Source organism: Pecten maximus, chromosome 1, assembly GCF_902652985.1.
Source record: "Pecten maximus chromosome 1, xPecMax1.1, whole genome shotgun sequence".
Lineage (NCBI taxonomy): Eukaryota > Metazoa > Mollusca > Bivalvia > Pectinida > Pectinidae > Pecten > Pecten maximus.
In genome coordinates this window covers 20,645,397-20,667,242 of record NC_047015.1, presented here as the reverse complement: position 1 = coordinate 20,667,242, position 21,846 = coordinate 20,645,397, and the positions used below count along the sequence as shown (strand labels likewise).

The 21,846-nt window shown below is 36.6% G+C and overlaps 1 protein-coding gene across 1 annotated transcript in view; it reads right to left on the bottom strand.

The window, feature by feature from the left end:
• Positions 1-900: 900 nt before the first annotated feature.
• The window catches only part of LOC117327404 (transient receptor potential cation channel subfamily A member 1-like), a 37,674-nt gene continuing 16,728 nt past the window's right edge, over positions 901-21,846 (bottom strand). The window contains exons 19-30 of the mRNA XM_033884364.1: positions 19,633-19,710; positions 18,673-18,743; positions 18,288-18,477; positions 15,987-16,103; positions 14,991-15,157; positions 14,595-14,655; positions 11,879-11,947; positions 11,203-11,376; positions 10,809-10,877; positions 10,147-10,260; positions 7,583-7,701; positions 901-5,305 (exon numbers count right to left, since the gene is read on the bottom strand). Coding sequence (XP_033740255.1) covers positions 5,158-5,305; positions 7,583-7,701; positions 10,147-10,260; positions 10,809-10,877; positions 11,203-11,376; positions 11,879-11,947; positions 14,595-14,655; positions 14,991-15,157; positions 15,987-16,103; positions 18,288-18,477; positions 18,673-18,743; positions 19,633-19,710 — 1,377 coding nt within the window. The 3' untranslated portion in view covers positions 901-5,157. The remainder of the gene's footprint in view (positions 5,306-7,582; positions 7,702-10,146; positions 10,261-10,808; positions 10,878-11,202; positions 11,377-11,878; positions 11,948-14,594; positions 14,656-14,990; positions 15,158-15,986; positions 16,104-18,287; positions 18,478-18,672; positions 18,744-19,632; positions 19,711-21,846) is intronic.

Sequence of the window (21,846 nt, the reverse complement as noted above, 5' to 3'; positions counted from 1 at the left end):
ACCATTAAGTATTATACTGGACCATTAAGTACGTATTATACTAGACCATTAAGTATTATACTGGACCATTAAGTATTATACTAGACCATTAAGTATTATACTGGACTATTAAGTACGTATTATACTAGACCATTAAGTATTATACTGGACCATTAAGTATTATACTAGACCATTAAGTATTATACTGGACCATTAAGTATGATACTTGACCATTAAGTATTATACTAGTCCATTAGGTATTATACTTGACCATTAAGTATTATACTATTCCATTAAGTATTATACTATACCATTAAGTATTATACTGGTCCATTAAGTATTATACTAGTCCATTAAGTATTATACTTGATCATTAAGTAGTATACCAACCATTAAGTATTATACCAACCATTAAGTATTATACTTGATAATTAAGTATTATACTCGACCATTAAGTATTATACTTGATCATTAAGTATTATACTAGTCCATTAAGTATTATACTAGTCCATTAAGTATTATACTTGATCATTAAGTATTATACTAGTCCATTAAGTATTATACTTGATCATTAAGTATTATACTAGACCATTAAGTATTATACTTGACCATTACACAATATACTAGTCCATTAAGTATTATACTGGTCCATTAATATGATAAAAGACCATTAAGTATTATACTTGACCACTAAGTATCATACTAGACCATTGAGTAGTGCACTTACGATCATTAGATATTACAGTAAACCGTTTTTAAAGATCTGATAGGAATACCAATTACCTGGTACAATGTTCTATAAACTGTAGGAATGTCATGTACATGGTGTGTGTGTACACTATTGTGAATATAAGATCCTTCAGTAGTTTCACAGTCTGGGAATGTAGGATCAATTCTATATACAGAAAACCAACAAATTGAGAAATTCAGAGCAACAATTTATTTGTTGGGAAAACTATTGATACCATTTGAATGATTTATGCTAATTATTGCACCTACATGTAATATACATATTTCACAAGATTGTTTCTTTTTTAAGTTAGAGAATGTTTGTTGTACTTAAATTACACAAGATATGATGAACACTTGTATGTCATATTGGTCCAAAGAAAATTACTTTTCTTGGTGATAATTGTTTACCTGGTGTTAATGCTGGAAAGTGTATACATTCACAGAAAACAAGCTCAGAAATGGCCATGTCTTTCCAATTCCAAGTTCAGAGAAATGTAAAAATTAGATGTCCGATTTCTGTGACCTACACAGTTTTGTAGTCACTTGTATATTTTGGATGGTGTGTAGAGAGGAAGACCAATACAGTGTATGTCTTCAGGTTTATTCGAGTGTAGGTCTGTCCAGTACAGACCCAATAATCCAACAAATCAAATCTGTTATAATTTCAACTAAATTTTCAAATCATAATTTATCTTATTTCATTTCCTATCATCAATCTGTTTTCTTTTTAAAAAAAACTACCCAGAATAATACATATAAGATATAAGATGTGTAATCAACCTTATCAACATTCTAAACACTGTATGATGTAACCAACACAGGAATAGTATGTATATCTGACAGTTTAACACTGTAGTACACAAAGTCCAAACCTATGTGTGAAGGCTACAGTGAGATGACCTAGTTTGCTATCATAAAACAGGGGAGACAATTCAGGTATACTTACTGTCATACAACAGGGGAGACAATTCAGATATACTTGCTGTCATACAACAGGGTAGACAATTCAAATATACTTTACTATCCCATAACAGGGTAGACAATTCAGATATACTTTACTATATCCCACAACAGGGTAGACAATTCAGATATACTTTATTATCCCACAACAGGGGAGACAATTCAGATATACTTACTGTCATACAACAGGGGAGACAATTCAGATATACTTACTGTCCTACAACAGGGGAGACAATTCAGATATACTTACTGTCATACAACAGGGTAGACAATTCAAATATACTTTACTATCCCATAACAGGGTAGACAATTCAGATATACTTTACTATATCCCACAACAGGGGAGACAATTCAGATATACTTTATTATCCCACAACAGGGGAGACAATTCAGATATACTTACTGTCATACAACATAAGAGACAATTCAGATATACCTACTATCCTACAACAGGGGAGACAATTCAGGTATACCGACTATGAGGTCTCGCACAACTAATTAAGTCAATCAGCTGGTGTTTCACCTAAACCAAGTCCCTGAAGAAAATGTGTTTCTTAGGTTTGTAGCTATTTTCTGAGTAAATAACATATGTAATGTGTACTTTCTATAGAAGAGAATAAAGAGTTGGGTCTTGAGATTTTAGAAATCAAAATTATACACTCCTGGTATAAATAGAAAGATGTAGGATTCCAGGTGTAAAAAGGCGTTCATTCCCCAGTCCACTGTAAATATCAGGGTTACTGTCTACCAAGTACTGGTGAGCTCTTATATACTATTAAACCTATCAAATAACATCATTTTTTTCTGGTAGGGAAATCTTCATTCTTTAATTTGATATGAATTTCACAATATTTAAACTTCAAATGAGCAATTGAGGGGATTGAGTCATTGGTATTAACATATAGTGAAATAATAAGTTGTGAGAGACCTATCAAACAACAGGGGAGACAATTCAGATATACTTACTGTCATACAAAAGGGGAGACAATTCAGTAACAACAGGGGAGACAATTCAGATATACTTTTTTATCATACAAAAGGGGAGACAATTCAGATACAACTACTATCATACAACAGGGGAGACAATTCAGATAAACTTTTTTTATCATACAAAAGGGGAGACAATTCAGATACAACTATTATCATACAACAGGGAAGGCAATTCATATATACTTTACTATCATACAACAGGGGAGACAATTAAAATAAACTTTACTATCATAAAACAGGGGAGACAATTCAGATAAAATTTATTATCATACAAAAGGGGAGACAATTAAAATAAACTTTACTATCATAAAACAGGTGAGACAATTCAGATAAACTTTATTATCATACAACAGGGGAGACAATTCAGATAAACTTTATTATCATACAACAGGGGAGACAATTCAGATAAACTTTACTATCATACAACAGAGGAGACAATTCAGATAAACTTTTCTTTCATAAAACAGGGGAGACAGTTAAGATATACTTTACTATCATACAACAGGGGAGACAATTCAGATAAACTTTACTATCATACAACAGGGGAGACAGTTCAGATATACTTTACTATCATACAACAGGGGAGACAATTCAGATAAACTTTACTATCATAAAACAGGGGAGACAGTTAAGAAAAATTTTACTATCATACAATAGGGGAGACAATTCAGATAAACTTTACTATCATACAATAGGGGAGACAATTCAGATATACTTAACTATCATCCAACAGGGGAGACAATTCAGATAAACTTTACTATCATACAACAGGGGAGACAATTCAGATATACTTTACTATCATACAATAGGGGAGACAATTCAGATATACTTTACTATCATACAATGGGGAGACAATTCAGATAAACTTTACTATCATACAACAGGGGAGACAATTCAGATATACTTTACTATCATACAACAGGGGAGACAGTTCAGATATACTTACTATCATACAACAGGGGAGACAATTCAGATATACTTTACTATCATACAACAGGGGAGACAGTTCAGATATACTTACTATCATACAACAGGGGAGACAATTCAGATAAACTTTACTATCATACAACAGGGGAGACAATTCAGATATACTTTACTATCATACAACAAGGGAGACAGTTCAGATATACTTACTATCATACAACAGGGGAGACAATTCAGATAAACTTTACTATCATATAACAGGGGAGACAGTTCAGATATACTTACTATCATACAACAGGGGAGACAGTTCAGATATACTTACTATCATACAACAGGGGAGACAATTCAGATAAACTTTACTATCATACAACAGGGGAGACAATTCAGATATACTTTACTATCATACAACAGGGGAGACAGTTCAGATATACTTACTATCATACAACAGGGGAGACAATTCAGATAAACTTTACTATCATACAACAGGGGAGACAGTTCAGATATACTTTACTAATATCAATATACAATACTTACAATGTCAGCTTAAATACATTTCACAGAAATAGGAAGGAATTGGAAGCATTTGAAATTCATTCATCACATCCTTAAGTAGAATATCATATTTGTCAATAAAACTGAATCCTTGGCTTGACTAGAATATAATAAAATGTACTAATGTCAATATTTATAGATTAATGTTAAAAGTAGATCATAATTAGTCCATGTACACAGTATTAAATGTGTTACGTAAGATCAGTCACTAACTTAACAATGAATCACATAAAAATCTCTTATACTAGAAATCACTAAGGCTCCAGTTAATTCTTCTGGGTTTATCGCCCAGTGAGTCAACTTGAAATCAGTTCTTGTAGTAGATGGTTGCTATTTTTCCTGAACAACATGGAAGGTCTGTCATCCAGAATTGGGACAGAAGTGGCTTACCCAAGGATAGCTATGACAACAAAGGATTGTCTGTGAAGTGTCTTACCCAAGGATAGCTATGACAACAAAGGATGGTCTGTGAAGTGTCTTACCAAAGGATAGCTATGCCAACACTGGATTGTCTGTGAAGTGTCTTACCCAAGGATAGCTATGACAACAAAGGATGGTCTGTGAAGTGTCTTACCCAAGGATAGCTATGACAACAAAGGATGGTCTGTGAAGTGTCTTACCCAAGGATAGCTATGACAACACAGGATGGTCTGTGAAGTGTCTTACCCAAGGATAGCTATGCCAACACAGGATGGTCAGTGAAGTGTCTTACCCAAGGACAGCTTTGACAACACATGGTGTCCTGTGAAGTGTCTTACCCAAGGATAGCTATGACAACACAGGATGGTCAGTGAAGTGTCCTAACCAAGGATAGCTATGACAACACAGGATGGTCAGTGAAGTGTCCTAACCAAGGATAGCTATGACAACACAGGATGGTCAGTGAAGTGTCCTAACCAAGGATAGCTATGACAGGTAGGGATCAGGCAAAAAAGGTAAACAGAATTAATAAATCTATTGAATCATAAATATACTGCTTATCTGATGTTTATTAATTATGGAATGTGGAGCATCTGTAAGTTAACCTATTTCCATCCTGCTCAGCATATCTGACCGGACAGAATCTACAGGTGAAAGACGACTAAGTGATACATTGACATCAAGATGGCTGCAAATCTGTCTCATCATCTCCTGTTGTTGTTTCTGGGCCGCCTGCATATTTAGTAACCTGACAATAGATAGTCAAATTATATAGTAACCTTACAATTCAGAGTCAAATTGTACAGTAACCTTACAATACAGGGTCAAATTATATAGTAACCTTACAATACATGGTCAAATTATATAGTAACCTTACAATACATGGTCAAATTATATAGTAACCTGACAATACAGGGTCAAATTATATAGTAACCTTACAATACAGGGTCAAATTATATAGTAACCTTACAATACAGGGTCAAATTGTATAGTAACCTTACAATACAGGGTCAAATTCTATACCAACCTGACAATAGAGAGTAAAATTCTATACCAACCTGACAATACAGGGTCAAATTGTACAGTAACCTTACAATACAGGGTCAAATTATATAGTAACCTTACAATACATGGTCAAATTATATAGTAACCTGACAATACAGGGTCAAATTATATACCAACCTGACAATACAGGGTCAAATTATATAGTAACCTTACAATACAGGGTCAAATTATATACCAACCTGACAATACAGAGTCAAATTATATACCAACCTGACAATACAGGGTCAAATTATATAGTAACCTTACAATACAGGGTCAAATTATATAGTAACCTTACAATACATGGTCAAATTATATAGTAACCTGACAATACAGGGTCAAATTATATAGTAACCTTACAATACAGGGTCAAATAATATAGTAACCTTACAATACAGGGTCAAATTGTACAGTAGTCTGACAATAGAGGGTCAAATTATATAGTAACCTGACAATACTGGGTCAAATTGTACAGTAACCTTACAATACAGGGTCAAATTGTACAGTAGCCTGACAATAGAGGGTCAAATTATATAGTAACCTGACAATACTGGGTCAAATTGTACAGTAACCTTACAATACAGGGTCAAATTATATAGTAACCTGACAATACATGGTCAAATTGTACAGTAACCTTACAATACAGGGTCAAATTGTACAGTAACCTGACAATACAGGGTCAAATTGTACAGTAACCTTACAATAGAGGGTCAAATTATATAGTAACCTTACAATACAGGGTCAAATTATATAGTAACCTTACAATACATGGTCAAATTATATACCAGCCTGACAATACAGGGTCAAATTATATAGTAACCTTACAATACAGGGTCAAATTATATAGTAACCTGACAATAGTGGGTCAAATTATATACCAACCTGACAATACAGGGTCAAATTATATAGTAACCTTACAATACAGGGTCAAATTGTATAGTAACCTTACACTAAATACAGGGTAAATCATTATTTATACCACCTGACAATACAGGTCAAATTATATAGTAACCTACAATACAGGGTCAAATTATATGTAACCTTACAATACGGGTCATTAGACTACAAGGTCAAATTGTAAAGTAACCTACAATAAGGGTCAAATTATATAGTAACCTTACATACAGGGTCAAATTATAGTAACCTTACAATACATGGTCAATTATATACAACGCAATACACAAATGTATATAGTAGAACCTATACAATCATGGTCAAATTATATAGTAACCTTACAATACAGGGTCAAATTATATAGTAACCTTACAATACAGGGTCAAATTATATAGTAACCTTACAATACATGGTCAAATTGTACAGTAGCTGACAATAGAGGGTCAAATTATATACCAGCCTGACAATACAGGGTCAAATTATATAGTAACCTTACAATACAGGGTCAAATTGTACAGTAGCCTGACAATAGAGGGTCAAATGCTATAGTAGCCTGACAATAGAGGGTCAAATTATATACCAACCTGACAATACAGGGTCAAATTATATACCAACCTGACAATACAGGGTCAAATTATATAGTAACCTTACAATACAGGGTCAAATTATATACCAACCTGACAATACAGAGTCAAATTATATACCAACCTGACAATACAGGGTCAAATTATATAGTAACCTTACAATACAGGGTCAAATTATATACCAACCTGACAATACAGAGTCAAATTATATACCAACCTGACAATACAGGGTCAAATTATATAGTAACCTTACAATACAGGGTCAAATTATATACTAACATGACAATATATGGAACTCGTATGATTCTTTTATTACTAGAAAAGTGGGTAGGGTAACTGACAACTCATTAAATGTAATGTGCAAAAACATAACAATAAATTGACAATGGAAGGCTATATACATGACCATACTTTATACATGACCATACTATATACATGACCATACTATATACATGACCATACTATATACATGACCATACTCGTAAGGAGATACTGCTACTTACATTGCCTTTTGCTTCCTCATGTCATGTTTGATTTGGTTCAGTGAGTCTGACACAGGGTCACTGCCATCCTCATCTAAATAGGTCTTATTGTTTTCAACATTAAAAAGTTTCTTCTTTAACTGAAAAGATACACCAAATTATATCCTTGTTATTAAAGTATTCTACAGCTAATTGTAATTAGTGTTATGCATGGAAGTACAAACAGGATGAAAGTAATTCATCCAGATTATTTGAGTGACACATTAAGATGGTCTCGCAAGCCTTCACTAGAGAGAAGATAAGTGTGCATATAATATATAATAACATAATTGACTAGAGAGAAGGAAAGTCTGTATGTCCTCTACTGAACCCCAATTGGCTAGAGAGAGGGAAAGTCTGTATGTCCTCCGTTGAACCAAAATTAGCTAGAGAGAGGGAACGTCTGTATATCCTCCGTTGAACCCCAATTAGCTAGAGAGAGGGAACGTCTGTATGTCCTCCGTTGAACCCCAATTAGCTAGAGAAGGAAAGTCTGTATGTCCTCTACTGAACCCCAATTGGCTAGAGAGAGCAAAAGTCTGCATGTCCTCTTTTGAATCACAAATAGCTAGAGAGAGGGAAAGTCTGTATGTCCTCCGTTGAACCCCAATTACATATGTAGCTAGAGAGAGGGAACGTCTGTATGTCCTCTGTTGAACCACAATTAGCTAGAGAGAGCAAAAGTCTGTATGTCCTCTGTTGAACCACAATTACATATGTAGCTAGAGAGAGGGAACGTCTGTATGTCCTCTGTTGAACCACAATTACATATGTAGCTAGAGAGAGGGAACGTCTGTATGTCCTCTGTTGAACCACAATTAGCTAGAGAGAGGGAAAGTCTGTATGTCCTCTGTTGAACCACAATTAGCTAGAGAGAGGGAAAGTCTGTATGTTCTCTGTTGAACCACAATTAGCTAGAGAGAGGGAACGTCTGTATGTCCTCCGTTGAACCCCAATTACATATGTAGCTAGAGAGAGGGAACGTCTGTATGTCCTCTGTTGAACCCCAATTAGCTAGAGAGAGGGAAAGTCTGTATGTCCTCCGTTGAACCCCAATTACATATGTAGCTAGAGAGAGGGAACGTCTGTATGTCCTCTGTTGAACCACAATTAGCTAGAGAGAGCAAAAGTCTGCATGTCCTCTTTTGAATCACAAATAGCTAGAGAGAGGGAAAGTCTGCATGTCCTCTTTTGAATCACAAATAGCTAGAGAGAGGGAAAGTCTGTATGTCCTCTGTTGAACCCCAATTAGCTAGAGAGAGGGAACGTCTGTATGTCCTCCGTTGAACCACAATTAGCTAGAGAGAGGGAAAGTATGTATGTCCTCCGTTGAACCCCAATTAGCTAGAGAGAGGGAACGTCTGTATATCCTCTGTTGAACCCCAATTGGCTAGAGAGAGCAAAAGTATGCATGTCCTCTTTTGAACCACAATTAGCTAGAGAGAGGGAAAGTCTGTATGTCCCCTGTTGAACCCCAATTAGCTAGAGAGAGGGAAAGTCTGTATGTCCTCTGTTGAACCCCAATTAGCTAGAGAGAAGGAAAGTCTGTATGTCCTCTGTTGAACCCCAATTGGCTAGAGAGAGCAAAAGTATGCATGTCCTCTTTTGAACCACAATTAGCTAGAGAGAGGGAAAGTCTGTATGTCCCCTGTTGAACCCCAATTAGCTAGAGAGAGGGAAAGTCTGTATGTCCTCCGTTGAACCACAATTAGCTAGAGAGAGGGAAAGTCTGTATGTCCTCCGTTGAACCCCAATTGGCTAGAGAGAGCAAAAGTATGCATGTCCTCTTTTGAACCACAATTAGCTAGAGAGAAGGAAAGTCTGTATGTCCTCTACTGAACCCCAATTGGCGAGAGAGAGCAAAAGTATGCATGTCCTCTTTTGAACCACAATTAGCTAGAGAGAGGGAAAGTCTGTATGTCCCCCGTTGAACCCCAATTAGCTAGAGAGAGGGAAAGTCTGTATGTCCTCCGTTGAACCCCAATTACATATGTAGCTAGAGAGAGGGAACGTCTGTATGTCCTCTGTTGAACCACAATTAGCTAGAGAGAGGGAACGTCCGTATGTCCTCCGTTGAACCACAATTAGCTAGAGGGAGGGAAAGTCTGTATGTCCTCCGTTGAACCCCAATTAGCTAGAGAGAGGGAACGTCTGTATGTCCTCCGTTGAACCACAATTAGATAGAGAGAGGGAACGTCTGTATGTCCTCTGTTGAACCACAATTAGCTAGAGAGAGGGAAAGTCTGTATGTCCTCTGTTGAACCCCCAATTAGCTAGAGAGAGGGAAAGTCTGCTTGCTCTCTACTGAACCCCAATTGACTAAATAGTAGGAATGTCTGTAAGACTTCACTAAGCCAGTTAACCCCAAAGTCATTAGTAAGTTCTACAGCTGTATATCGTTGTATTCTTCAAGTTCTGTAAAAGCTGACCAATCCTAATGTCTATCTGTTACGATGAATACTCCGCACTTATACATATAAGTATCAGGTTATCAATTGACTCTGCTAAGTAACATCAATGTGTCGATTCCTAAAACAGGTGCTTACCTGATTCATGCAGGTCAAACTCTCCAGGTTCGGTTTCAACTCGAACCTCCTCTTGTATAATTTTCTTTGAAATATCCTTGGGAATGTGGCCTCATATGAGCAAAGCATTTGTATCTATCAACACAAAATTGTTTTGTATAATAAAAATATTTGGGTAGAGTTGATGTAAGAAAGACACTTGTAAAAACATATATGTCGAAATGTAGGTCACATTGACCCAAAACATCAAGATGTTCCCACACAAATCTGTTAAGATCTAATGGGAAATAGCATGGGAAATAGGCTTAAAGATCTTAGTCCACCGGGGGTATAAAATGCGGACTGATCGGTACCTACAGCATAAACAGACACAATGTTGAACTTTAGTACACCAGCCATGTCACAGATACCCTTTATTTCACCTTAAAATGACCAAGGAAAATAACAGGTCAGGGTGACCTACTTCTGGTATGCATACATCAATTACAAAAAGATTCCTCGTAAAGTAGTATGGAAAAGATGAGACATGAAGCGATGGACAGCTATCATGAATGCTATATAACCCCTCCCCTTCACTATTTCAAAACAGATATCACCACAGTTATTTGAATATTAGCAGATCTAAATTTAAATGGTATTTCGGGTTTTCTTGATTATTTGAAGTGATGACATTATCTGCTTACCTGAAGTGAAAGACGAGTCAGGTAAGCCTCCTTCTGTATCTTGTCTATGTCACCAACCGCAATACCTACCTATCAATAGGAAAACATTTAATGACTTTTGAGGCAATTAACATTAGTATCACAAATAAAACGTGATTTCTTGTCCCTTATACAGGATTGACCTTCAGAGTGACCCTGTCAATTAAATATATAACCAGTGGTAAATAAATAACGAGTACATAGAAATAAACACTCATAGTGGCATGCAATTCTAGAAATTTTCTTTAAACAACATCACAAGTTATGCCCTCATTCCTATTATGACAGAAATGGAGATACACACAATTTTAAACAAAGTTGAAAATAAGACAAAGCCATTTACCATCAGGTAAAATAATGTAAAACACTGACTTACTAGAAGGTTCATCAGACCAATCGGCATTATGATCATGAACATGGTCATCAGAAACATGTTGTCCACTACAAACGGATCGTTGGTGCTACTTGCATAGTTACCGACAAAGTTAAGTTCGCCAAGAGTCATGGACAGGACGGTCATGGGGTACCAACTGTCTGGTGTGAGACCAGGCTGTGACAATTATAATTCAGATGTATAGCCATGATATATATAGACTTAAAACATGAAATATCTCGCTTTATAGTGTATAAATGGAGAGTTAAGGTCTCGTTGCAAGCTGAGGCTAGCAGTAACTTGCCCTTAGCTTACTACATTCTAGGCCCAACGTGGACAGGGTATTTTTTCTTGTAACATTTCATCGATCTCGTTTTTAGGCTAGGAAACCTCCCTGAGCCATTTTGAAAATAACATACGCATTGATGACATCACACTGGCATTACACTGGCTGCCACACTAATACAATTCATTTGTTCCGATTTTCTTTTATCAATGGTAGATCAGTATGAAATATATTGATTTTGTCTACCATCAATTCAATTAATTCACCTTTCACTAATTATCCACTGCATCACGTATGTAGCTTTAACGCATATTTTCTTTCATTCAAAATTAATTGCACCTGTTTCGTCAAGGAAACCAGTTCACATGTATCCAAATACCACGATAGACTTACAGTTTGAGCCATGGTGATAGCGAAGGCACTGGCAAAGGACATCAGAAACAACACCAGAACAGTCATCACCTGTCAAACAACAACATTTGTATAACTTAACAAAAAGGCAGCAACGACATGGAAAGACAGGAGGCAGTCGAAAGAGACCAGTAACTAGGCATTAGGCTTGGAACGCCGAAGCACGTTCCCTTAGAAGGCCAGACACGGACATGATCAAGCATCAGGGGCGAAAAGATACAGTCACAGAAAACTCTCGACAGTTGGTTTGCTGATTTGGTAAGAAAATAAGAATAGCATGATAGGTGTGAGAAAGGAGTCGGGGACTGGATGAATTTAGTTGATGCACTTCAAGGGAAGGCCTTGCCACATTATGCACGGTGTTCATCCCAGACTCTTGTGGCAGTCTCTCATCTAGGAAGTACCGCTCACGTCTGTAGAGACAATAGTGAGAATGATCAGCGGATCCTTCGGTGATGGCTGAGCGCACGTTCCAAACTTCTCGGTGATGGAGTAGTTCAAGGTAACGTTTGGTGTGTTAAAAGTCATCATATGATGACCAGGTCAGAGGATTAAGGATATTAACACGGACAGGAAGGAATTGGGACGCCTGGCTGGTACTTAATGTGACAAAATCCGGCACAGGGATATAGTTTGGATTCTGGAAAAAAAGGTGTTAGGGTCTTAAAGATATACCAGCAAGCCTTCGCTGGACCAGATGGAAGAAGAAGAATATACTAAAAGGGACAAAATCTGTCAGATTTGTAGTGTGGAGCAGGAAGGAAGGTCAGCATGGATGCAGGTTGGATACTTGCAACAATAGGGGACTGGGGAATGAGGCAAGAAATCTATCAGAGAAAAATCTTACTTTTTCAGTAGAAGTGGCCTCAACACCACTCCAACAAGACATCGTGATGTTGTCCCGCAGCCCCAATCAGGAGATGATGGTCGCGGTGACATGGGAAGACAAGACAGGATGGAGGATGCCAACAAACAGAATCAACGTAAGTGCCAGCAGTTGGTTGATTAATGTAAGTAGCAGGGAGTGAGAACATGGTATATGTTTGTAGAGGTCGGCTGTAAAGGATTCCCTGGTCCGCCAACCTGGCGAGCCTTACTACTGATAAGAGTCAATGAAGCAGGAGAGAAATGATACGGGACAGGGGGCATGCAGACAGAGGTTACTTACAGCTGGATATGAAGGAAAGCGGAGCAAAGACAGCAGCAGGAGAGAAGACACTGCTGATACAACAAGCTGTGAAGATAACTGAGTAGTAGCGAGAGCCGACTAGCCCCTAGTACGGCTTGATCAACGCAGTCGGCACGTCTGAAGAAGAAGGATCAATTAATTGTAATAGGGTCATATATTCAATGATACCTAATAGTATGTATTGGTACTAAATAGTTTTGTTTATAAATATTATTATTTTAATCATTATGTGCTATTATAAAGATTGTCATTGATGGAATTACTCCGTTAGATTAGAAAAACGTTTTTACCTGCGAGCGAGTATTATATCGGCGTGCGCGTTTCTTTGTATTCGTAATGTACATGTATATGCGTAAATAGTGGTCACCGACAGACTGGACATGTGACAGTTCTGACGGACTTTGACGAAGGTGTTTGATTGGTTGGATGTTGTTTTCGTATGTTTTAGTAAATGTTTCTTTGTGTTTGGGCAGTTTTGAATTTGCCGTGGTAGACGGTGGTTTACTGGTTTGTCTTGGTTTGCCCGCTATATATGTTCATCATGGGTAAGTTAGTTTTATTTGAATTCATTTGTTTTCCCCCCGTGTGGTTGACAATCATGAGTGATCGAATGATGAATTAGTGTTTTAATGATCCATTGAATAATGTGTTTTATTATATACGAGTATACGTGTATACTTTTCTGACATGATTGCTATGTTGGAATAAAATCATATAATATTCTTATCAGTAAAGCAATCATCACGTATTTGATGTGATATGTATATTTATATGTATGAGTTATCATGTATGACATTCGGTATGGTCTTTTAATGTAGTTTATATAAAAGGCGATTCTAGACTGTGACGTACTAGGATTGTGTGCCTTTGTGCAAATCAGCATTGATACACGATACGTGTTGTAAGTGTATTGTTATTTTTACTGAATATATGATATATATTTGATGTTATGATTTAAGATAAATCCATATATATATAAATATTAAGTAAAGTGAAATTATATCATTTCGCTTGTATTAAATGTAATTTGTCTAGTGAGTGTGAGTTCCGTGTATGTGATGTGTGAGTAGAGATTATATATTTTGTATCTTTGTGTGTTTCAGAATGATTTATGTATTTATTGAAATCGTCTTCAATAAATATGAGAATTCTACAATGAACCCTGCGGTGTTGTCTTTAATCTGACATTTACATCCGCTATATAATGATGATGAGACCGGCAAGCAATGGATTCATCCAGTGGATTCAAAGCAGAGAAGCTTCAGCATGTTATTTCTTTCTCCAGTTTACATCTTTCGTTGAAGCGTGTTTCAGAAAATATAATTTGATATGTTGTTTTTAATGGCTCTTTATTTTAGGAATTACTATATTGTATGAAACATTTATTTAGATCAGCACATTTTTTCAGACTGCATTATGTAAAGACACCATCCAGAAATAACAAAAGCATTAACATAGACTTCTGTTTACGATGTGTCCTCATTAATCTCCAGCTTCCATTGATCTTACCTTCATCAGTGATTGAACAACCTCAGAAAACATCACAAAGTATAATCCTATAGAGTCAAGTCTGAAACAAAAAACCGTTATAACAAAGGTCATCAACAAATAATATACAGACAAGGTCAGAGGTCATCAACATATTACTGGTGGCAAAAAATATGTTTCTTAAATGCACGTGAAGATTGCAAAAGCGAGAAATTCAATAAATTAAGGATCAATTGATAAACTGACATTGATGATTGATGTTTATTGAAGGGTATTTTGTCTGGTATGGAATGTATTTAATGTATGAATTATATTGTAGGTAATTATTTATCACATTAAATATATCAATCCATTAAAACCTTCCATCACCAGTAATACAATGTAAACGATGAGGATGAACAGGCACAACAGCTTTACCCGGAGAGGTTATGCATGAAGAGAATACATGCAGACAGTGCGGCGATCCATCCAGCCCGCCACTCGGACTCACACGGAAGGTAGCCGCTGGGCGTAAGGAAAAAATCGGTGGACACCAACATCGTAATGATCATGTAGTTGTTTACATTTTTAAAGTAGTGAACCCTCTGTCAACAAAACAATAAGGCTTTCTGTGAATCTCTTTCATGTAACTATCGGCACAGAATGTACATTCAATACAATTTATCTTTTTAATAACAGTATTTATTACATTTTTACCAGTGAAATATCAAAAATTATTCATTCTATAAAAGTGATATTTATATTTTTCACTAGTGAAAAAATATCACTTTTGCTGATTTGACCAATCAAATTAATTATTAGAAAATACCAAAATAATTGACCAATCAGAAAGCCTGACATATATGTCAGCACCTGGACAGGGGAAACTACTTTTTTTGTATGCAAACTTTCGCTGTAGGCCTAGTTAGCATACGGGGTAGGTTTTTCGTTGATAAAAAATGTAATAAACAGAATATCTAACAGTGTCTTCAGTAATACCAAATATATTTCACTCGTGTGGCTAATATTTTGATATTTTTCACTCGTGCTGCGCACTCGTGAAAAATATCAAAATATTAGCCCCACTCGTGAAATATATTTGGTATTACTGAAGACATTGTTAGATATCCTCTATATATACATTACAATTCCGAGTCACTCATTCTTACATCATGGGTATGGCAGTACATATTATATACGAGTATAAAGTAACTTTTTTTTTTTTTTTACTTTTGACATTTTTATTAAGATTTTCCACATAAAGTAATGACATGATACAGAAAGAAACAAAGACACCTTTCACACACACACTTGCATACACAGACTGTATATATATATAACTTGAATACAGAGTATGTACAATAACTAATAGGTGAATAATACATGAGGAAAAAAACCCTTTAACTTTGTATTATATGTAACAACGTATCTTACCATCACTAGTATACTGATGATTTCCCGTAATGAGTAGAGACTTGTGATGCCGATGAGGATGTTGTTAAAAATCAGCGCTGTTGGGTCTGTCACCATATTGTAGGAATAACTGCCGGCCTGTAACAGACAACAATTACGATAATTATCGAACTGTAACCCCGACACTGACCCCTTCTCTTGTAAATAATCATAAGACAGTGACTTGATTAACCCCTTCTTATGTAGATAATAATAAAAGGGTCATAACTCCTACGGAACTGATTTAAATGGTGAATCAGAAGAGTAGGAATATCTTTGATATATCTAAGTTTGATGACCATGTCCAAGTTTAATACTGACCATGTCCAAGTTTGATACTGACCATGTCCAAGTTTGATACTGACCATGTCTTAGTTTAATAATGACCATGTCCAAGATTGATACTTACCATGTCCAAGATTGATGCTGACCATGTCCAAGTTTGATACTGACCATGTCTTAGTTTAATACTGACCATGTCCAAGTTTGATACTGACCATGTCCAAGTTGATACTGACCATGTCTTAGTTTAATACTGACCATGTCCAAGTTTGATACTGACCATGTCTTAGTTTAATACTGACCATGTTTGATACTGACCATGTCCAAGTTTGATACTGACCATGTCCAAGATTGATACTGACCATTTCTAAGTTTAATACTGAGCATGTCCAAGTTTGATACTGACCATGTCTTAGTTTAATACTGACCATGTCCAAGTATGATACTGACCATGTCCAAGTTTAATACTGACCATGTCCAAGTTTGATACTGACCATGTCCAAGTTGATACTGACCATGTCTTAGTTTATTCTGACAATTTCTACGTTTCATAATTTTTTCAGAGAGAGAGAGAGAGAGAGAGTGTGTGTGTTATTCCAGAAATGTTAATTTCTTCAATCAGAGGTAAAAACACCATAATTTTGTAGGAGTATACAACGAAAGAAAACAAACATAATCACTCATTTACTTAATGTGTAATGTTGAGGGTAAACAATTAAAATTTATTTCATAAAGACGGGAATATAAAGCCTAGTGTTTGGCCAGTATGTCTGTAGTTACTATACTCATGATATTACATCATCGAGGTGACATTCATGCAGAATTTCGCCTAGCTGTTCTTTGTAGTAGACACTATAATCTTGACCCCAGATGAGGTTCAGTAGTTTGTCACCATCTTCATGGCCATGAATGTGAAACCAAAGATGGACCCTTTGCAGAATTTTTATACTTAGTTGCCAGAGTATACACATGCCCAGACGGAAGATACTGACAGCAAGGATTCTGTCTTGAAGCTAGCTGGAAAGAAATATTCACCCTATGACGTTCGGAGGGTGAGTGGAATGCATCCTCAAGGAAGGACGTCCGGAAAATCGCCCGTAGTGGAGAAGCAACCAGTGTACTCTCAAGACTTCTGGCAGTGGCTGGCGTCAATGTCATTCTCGCAAATTGAGGGTGTGTACGGAGTGGTTCAGCAGTGTTTAACCTGGAGTTGTCGCAATAAGGGACTTTTGACCAAGACATGTTATCACAACCCCAGTGACGGACTCAAAGAAGAAGCTATCTTGAGTGAAGTCATCTGGACTGGACTCATTCCAAAGCTTAAAGCTGCATCAGATCATCCATGTTAGATGATCACATATTTTGATGAGTCGCTATACGTCATTCATTTAGTTCAAGGAATAAAGAATCTGATAAGATGCGCCCAGCAGCATCCAAGCTATTGACACCTCAGGAAGTGAGTTTGATTAAGTATTCAGGCACTCTGTCTCATTGGCGCACATTATGGAACTCGGGAATAATACTTGCTGTAATTTGTGATTTCAGTAACATCTGGTAACTCGAGGACGAGTTCTTTCCTGGAGGAGGAGTAGACGTAACCCTGGTAAGTACTAGCTCTGATATAAAAAGAGCTTCCCTTTAGCTTGATTAGTTGAGCGCAAGACTAGAGAGCCATAGAACCTGGATTCAATCCCTACCGGAGGCATTCACATGGAGAACTTGTTCAATGACAACGAGGTGAATATAAGGACAGGGAGGGTATACCTTTATCATAAGTTGATCCCAGTCTGATTAAAGACCATGTCTGACTTAATTATTGAGTGAATAGTCAGTTTTTATCAATGAAGGCAAACAATTCTCAAAAAAGCAACAAGTGGTAGATTATGTAGAATTTAACACAGGACAGATAAGCAGATGATTACATCACTGTTTAATACAAATACAAATCACATTGCAAAATATGCAAATGTCTACATGTCACACTTGTATTTATTTCCTTACCGCCTTCAGACTGGCCAGAATGGCCGGATCAGCCGCTGTGCTGTCGTTGACTATGACTGGACAGGATCGGACATCGTCCATTATATTGGTCGTTATTTTTGGTACCAGACCCATATAGGTGAGTAGGATAACCAGGTAAATCAAATAACTGGCTAAGTTAAGGTAGAACATGATACGGCCAAAGTTCCTCCTGTAAAATAGGTAAATCCGCTGATACCATACAGTAGAATTTTATCTGTAATTATCCCAGGTAAATCAGTTGCTAACATAGTGTAGGTATTTACCTGAAATAATTGCAGTTTGTATTTACCTGGTGATAAACATAGGTAAATCAGCTGACCACACACATATTATGTATTTACTTATCAAATTAAGAATGACTCACCACTTCATGAGGAGAAGACTTTGTACTAGGGGGTGGCACAGAAGTTCCTCGCGCTTTTTCTCCACCATTGTCTGCCAAATAAAATTACCAATATAGCTTACTCTTTCAGTGTAAACAAACTTGTCCAATGTAATGATTTTTACTATCCCAACGTTTTTACCAAAATCATTTTTCAATTCATACATCAATCATCTATACTTACAATAAAGTAAAGTCGTCTTGGCCGGGGTTTAAGTATATCTTTACTCTGTACTTACAATAAAGTAAAGTCGTCTTGGCCGGGGTTTAAGTATATCTTAACTCTGTACTTACAGTAAAGTAAAGTCGTCTTGGCCGGGGTTTAAGCATTCTTTAACTCTGTACTTACAGTATTCTAACTCTGTACTCACAGTAAAGTGTCGTCGTCTTGGCCGGGGTCTAAGCATTCTTTAACTCTGTACTTACAATAAAGTAAAGTCGTCTTGGCCGGGATTTAAGCATTCTTTAACTCTGTACTTACAATAAAGTAAAGTCGTCTTGGCTGGGGTTTAAGTATTCTTTAACTCTGTACTTACAGTAAAGTATAGTCGTCTTGGCCGGGGTTTAAGCATTCTTTAACTCTGTACTTACAATAAAGTAAAGTCGTCTTGGCCGGGGTTTAAGCATTCGTTAACTCTGTACTTACAATAAAGTATAGTCGTCTTGGCCGGGGTTTAAGCATTCTTTAACTCTGTACTTACAATAAAGTAAAGTCGTCTTGGCTGGGGTTCAAGTATATTTTAACTCTGTACTTACAGTATTCTAACTCTGTACTCACAGTAAAGTGTCGTCGTCTTGGCCGGGGTTTAAGTATATCTTAACTCTGTACTTTCAGTAAAATATAGTCATATTGGCCGGGGTTTAAGTATATTTTAACCCTGTACTTTCAGTAAAATATAGTCATATTGGCCGGGGTTTAAGCATCTTTTACTCTGTTCTTACATTGACAGCGAAATACCGGATCTGTTTACAGCAGGGGTCATCTGGACCAGGGTCTAAGATCTTGAAGTCATGCTTTACCTGTAGAAACACAATCTTCGTAATGAAGTTTGATGGTTTTTAAAATAACAAATGAATAACGTATAAAACTAAAATACCTTACTTTAACCCTTTCTGTGTTTTTATTGTTTGTTGTGGTTCAAACCTTTGGTAATCTGCATCCATAATAAGGAGACACCTATATTGTACAATTGCCCTTTTGAATTACATCAACATTAATGGAACCTGACCATTTGAAAAGCATAAAAGCAGGACTGACTGAAGTTTGTATATTTATAATTAATTTTTCTTTGTTTTCATGGTAAATACTCAAATGTGATTGGTCGAAAAATTCTTTTCATTCTTCTATGAAAGAAATTCCGAGAATGGCGCGAAAAATGTGACGTCACAATACGACAATTGACGTTGCGTATTGATTTGAGAAAAAGAATCCTATTTAAAACCAGTAAAATTGTAAATAAAACATGTTTTAAATTAGAAAATCATTTTCAAAAATTAATTATAAGCGTTGATGTCAATTATTGTTTAGTTTCATCGGGGTATGAAACAAATTTTGTTTGCAAACTGTATGAATCCGCTAAACACATTTTTATTTGCAAACTTCTGTAAGAATCCGCTACGCGGATTCATACAGTTTGCAAACAAAATTTGTTTCATACCCCGATGAAACTAAAAAAAATGACATCAATGCTTAAATGATACAAATACATCACATGAAATCTGGTCCCCGTTACTATATGGTATTAGTCACTTTGTAATATCAGAGACCTACATACATTCTATTAGGTTACATCAGTCCCCGTTAGTATCCGAGACCTACATACATTCTATTAGGTTACATCAGTCCCCGTTAGTATCTGAGACCTACATACATTCTATTAGGTTACATCAGGCCCCGTTAGTATCCGAGACCTACATACATTCTATTAGGTTACATCAGTCCCCGTTAGTATCCGAGACCTACATACATTCTATTAGGTTACATCAGGCCCCATTAGTATCCGATACCTACATGTACATACATTATATTAGGTTACATCAGTCCCCGTTAGTATCCGAGACCTACATACATTCTATTAGGTTACATCAGGCCCCGTTAGTATCCGAGACCTACATACACTATTAGGTTACATCAGTCCCCGTTAGTATCCGAGACCTACATACATTCTATTAGGCTACATCAGTCCCCGTTAATATCCGAGACCTACATACATTCTATTAGGTTACATCAGTCCCCGTTAGTATCCGAGACCTACATACATTCTATTAGGTTACATCAGTCCCCGTTAGTATCCGAGACCTACATACATTCTATTAGGTTACATCAGTCCTCGTTAGTATCCAAGACCTACATACATTATATTAGGTTACATCAGGCCCCGTTAGTATCCGAGACCTACATGTACATACATTATATTAGGTTACATCAGTCCCCGTTAGTATCCGAGACCTACATGTACATACATTATATTAGGTTACATCAGTCCCCGTTAGTATCCGAGACCTACATACATTCTATTAGGTTACATCAGTCCCCGTTAGTATCTGAGACCTACATACATTCTATTAGGCTACATCAGTCCCCTTTAGTATCCGAGACCTACATACATTCTATTAGGTTACATCAGGCCCCGTTAGTATCCGAGACCTACATACACTATTAGGTTACATCAGTCCCCGTTAGTATCCGAGACCTACATACATTCTATTAGGTTACATCAGTCCCCGTTAGTATCCGAGACCTACATGTACATACATTATATTAGGTTACATCAGTCCCCGTTAGTATCCGAGACCTACATACATTCTATTAGGTTACATCAGTCCCCGTTAGTATCTGAGACCTACATACATTCTATTAGGCTACATCAGTCCCCTTTAGTATCCGAGACCTACATACATTCTATTAGGTTACATCAGGCCCCGTTAGTATCCGAGACCTACATACACTATTAGGTTACATCAGTCCCCGTTAGTATCCGAGACCTACATACATTCTATTAGGTTACATCAGTCCCCGTTAGTATCCGAGACCTACATACATTCTATTAGGTTACATCAGTCCCTGTTAGTATCCGAGACCTACATACATTCTATTAGGTTACATCAGTTCCCGTTAGTATCCGAGACCTACATACATTCTATTAGGTTACATCA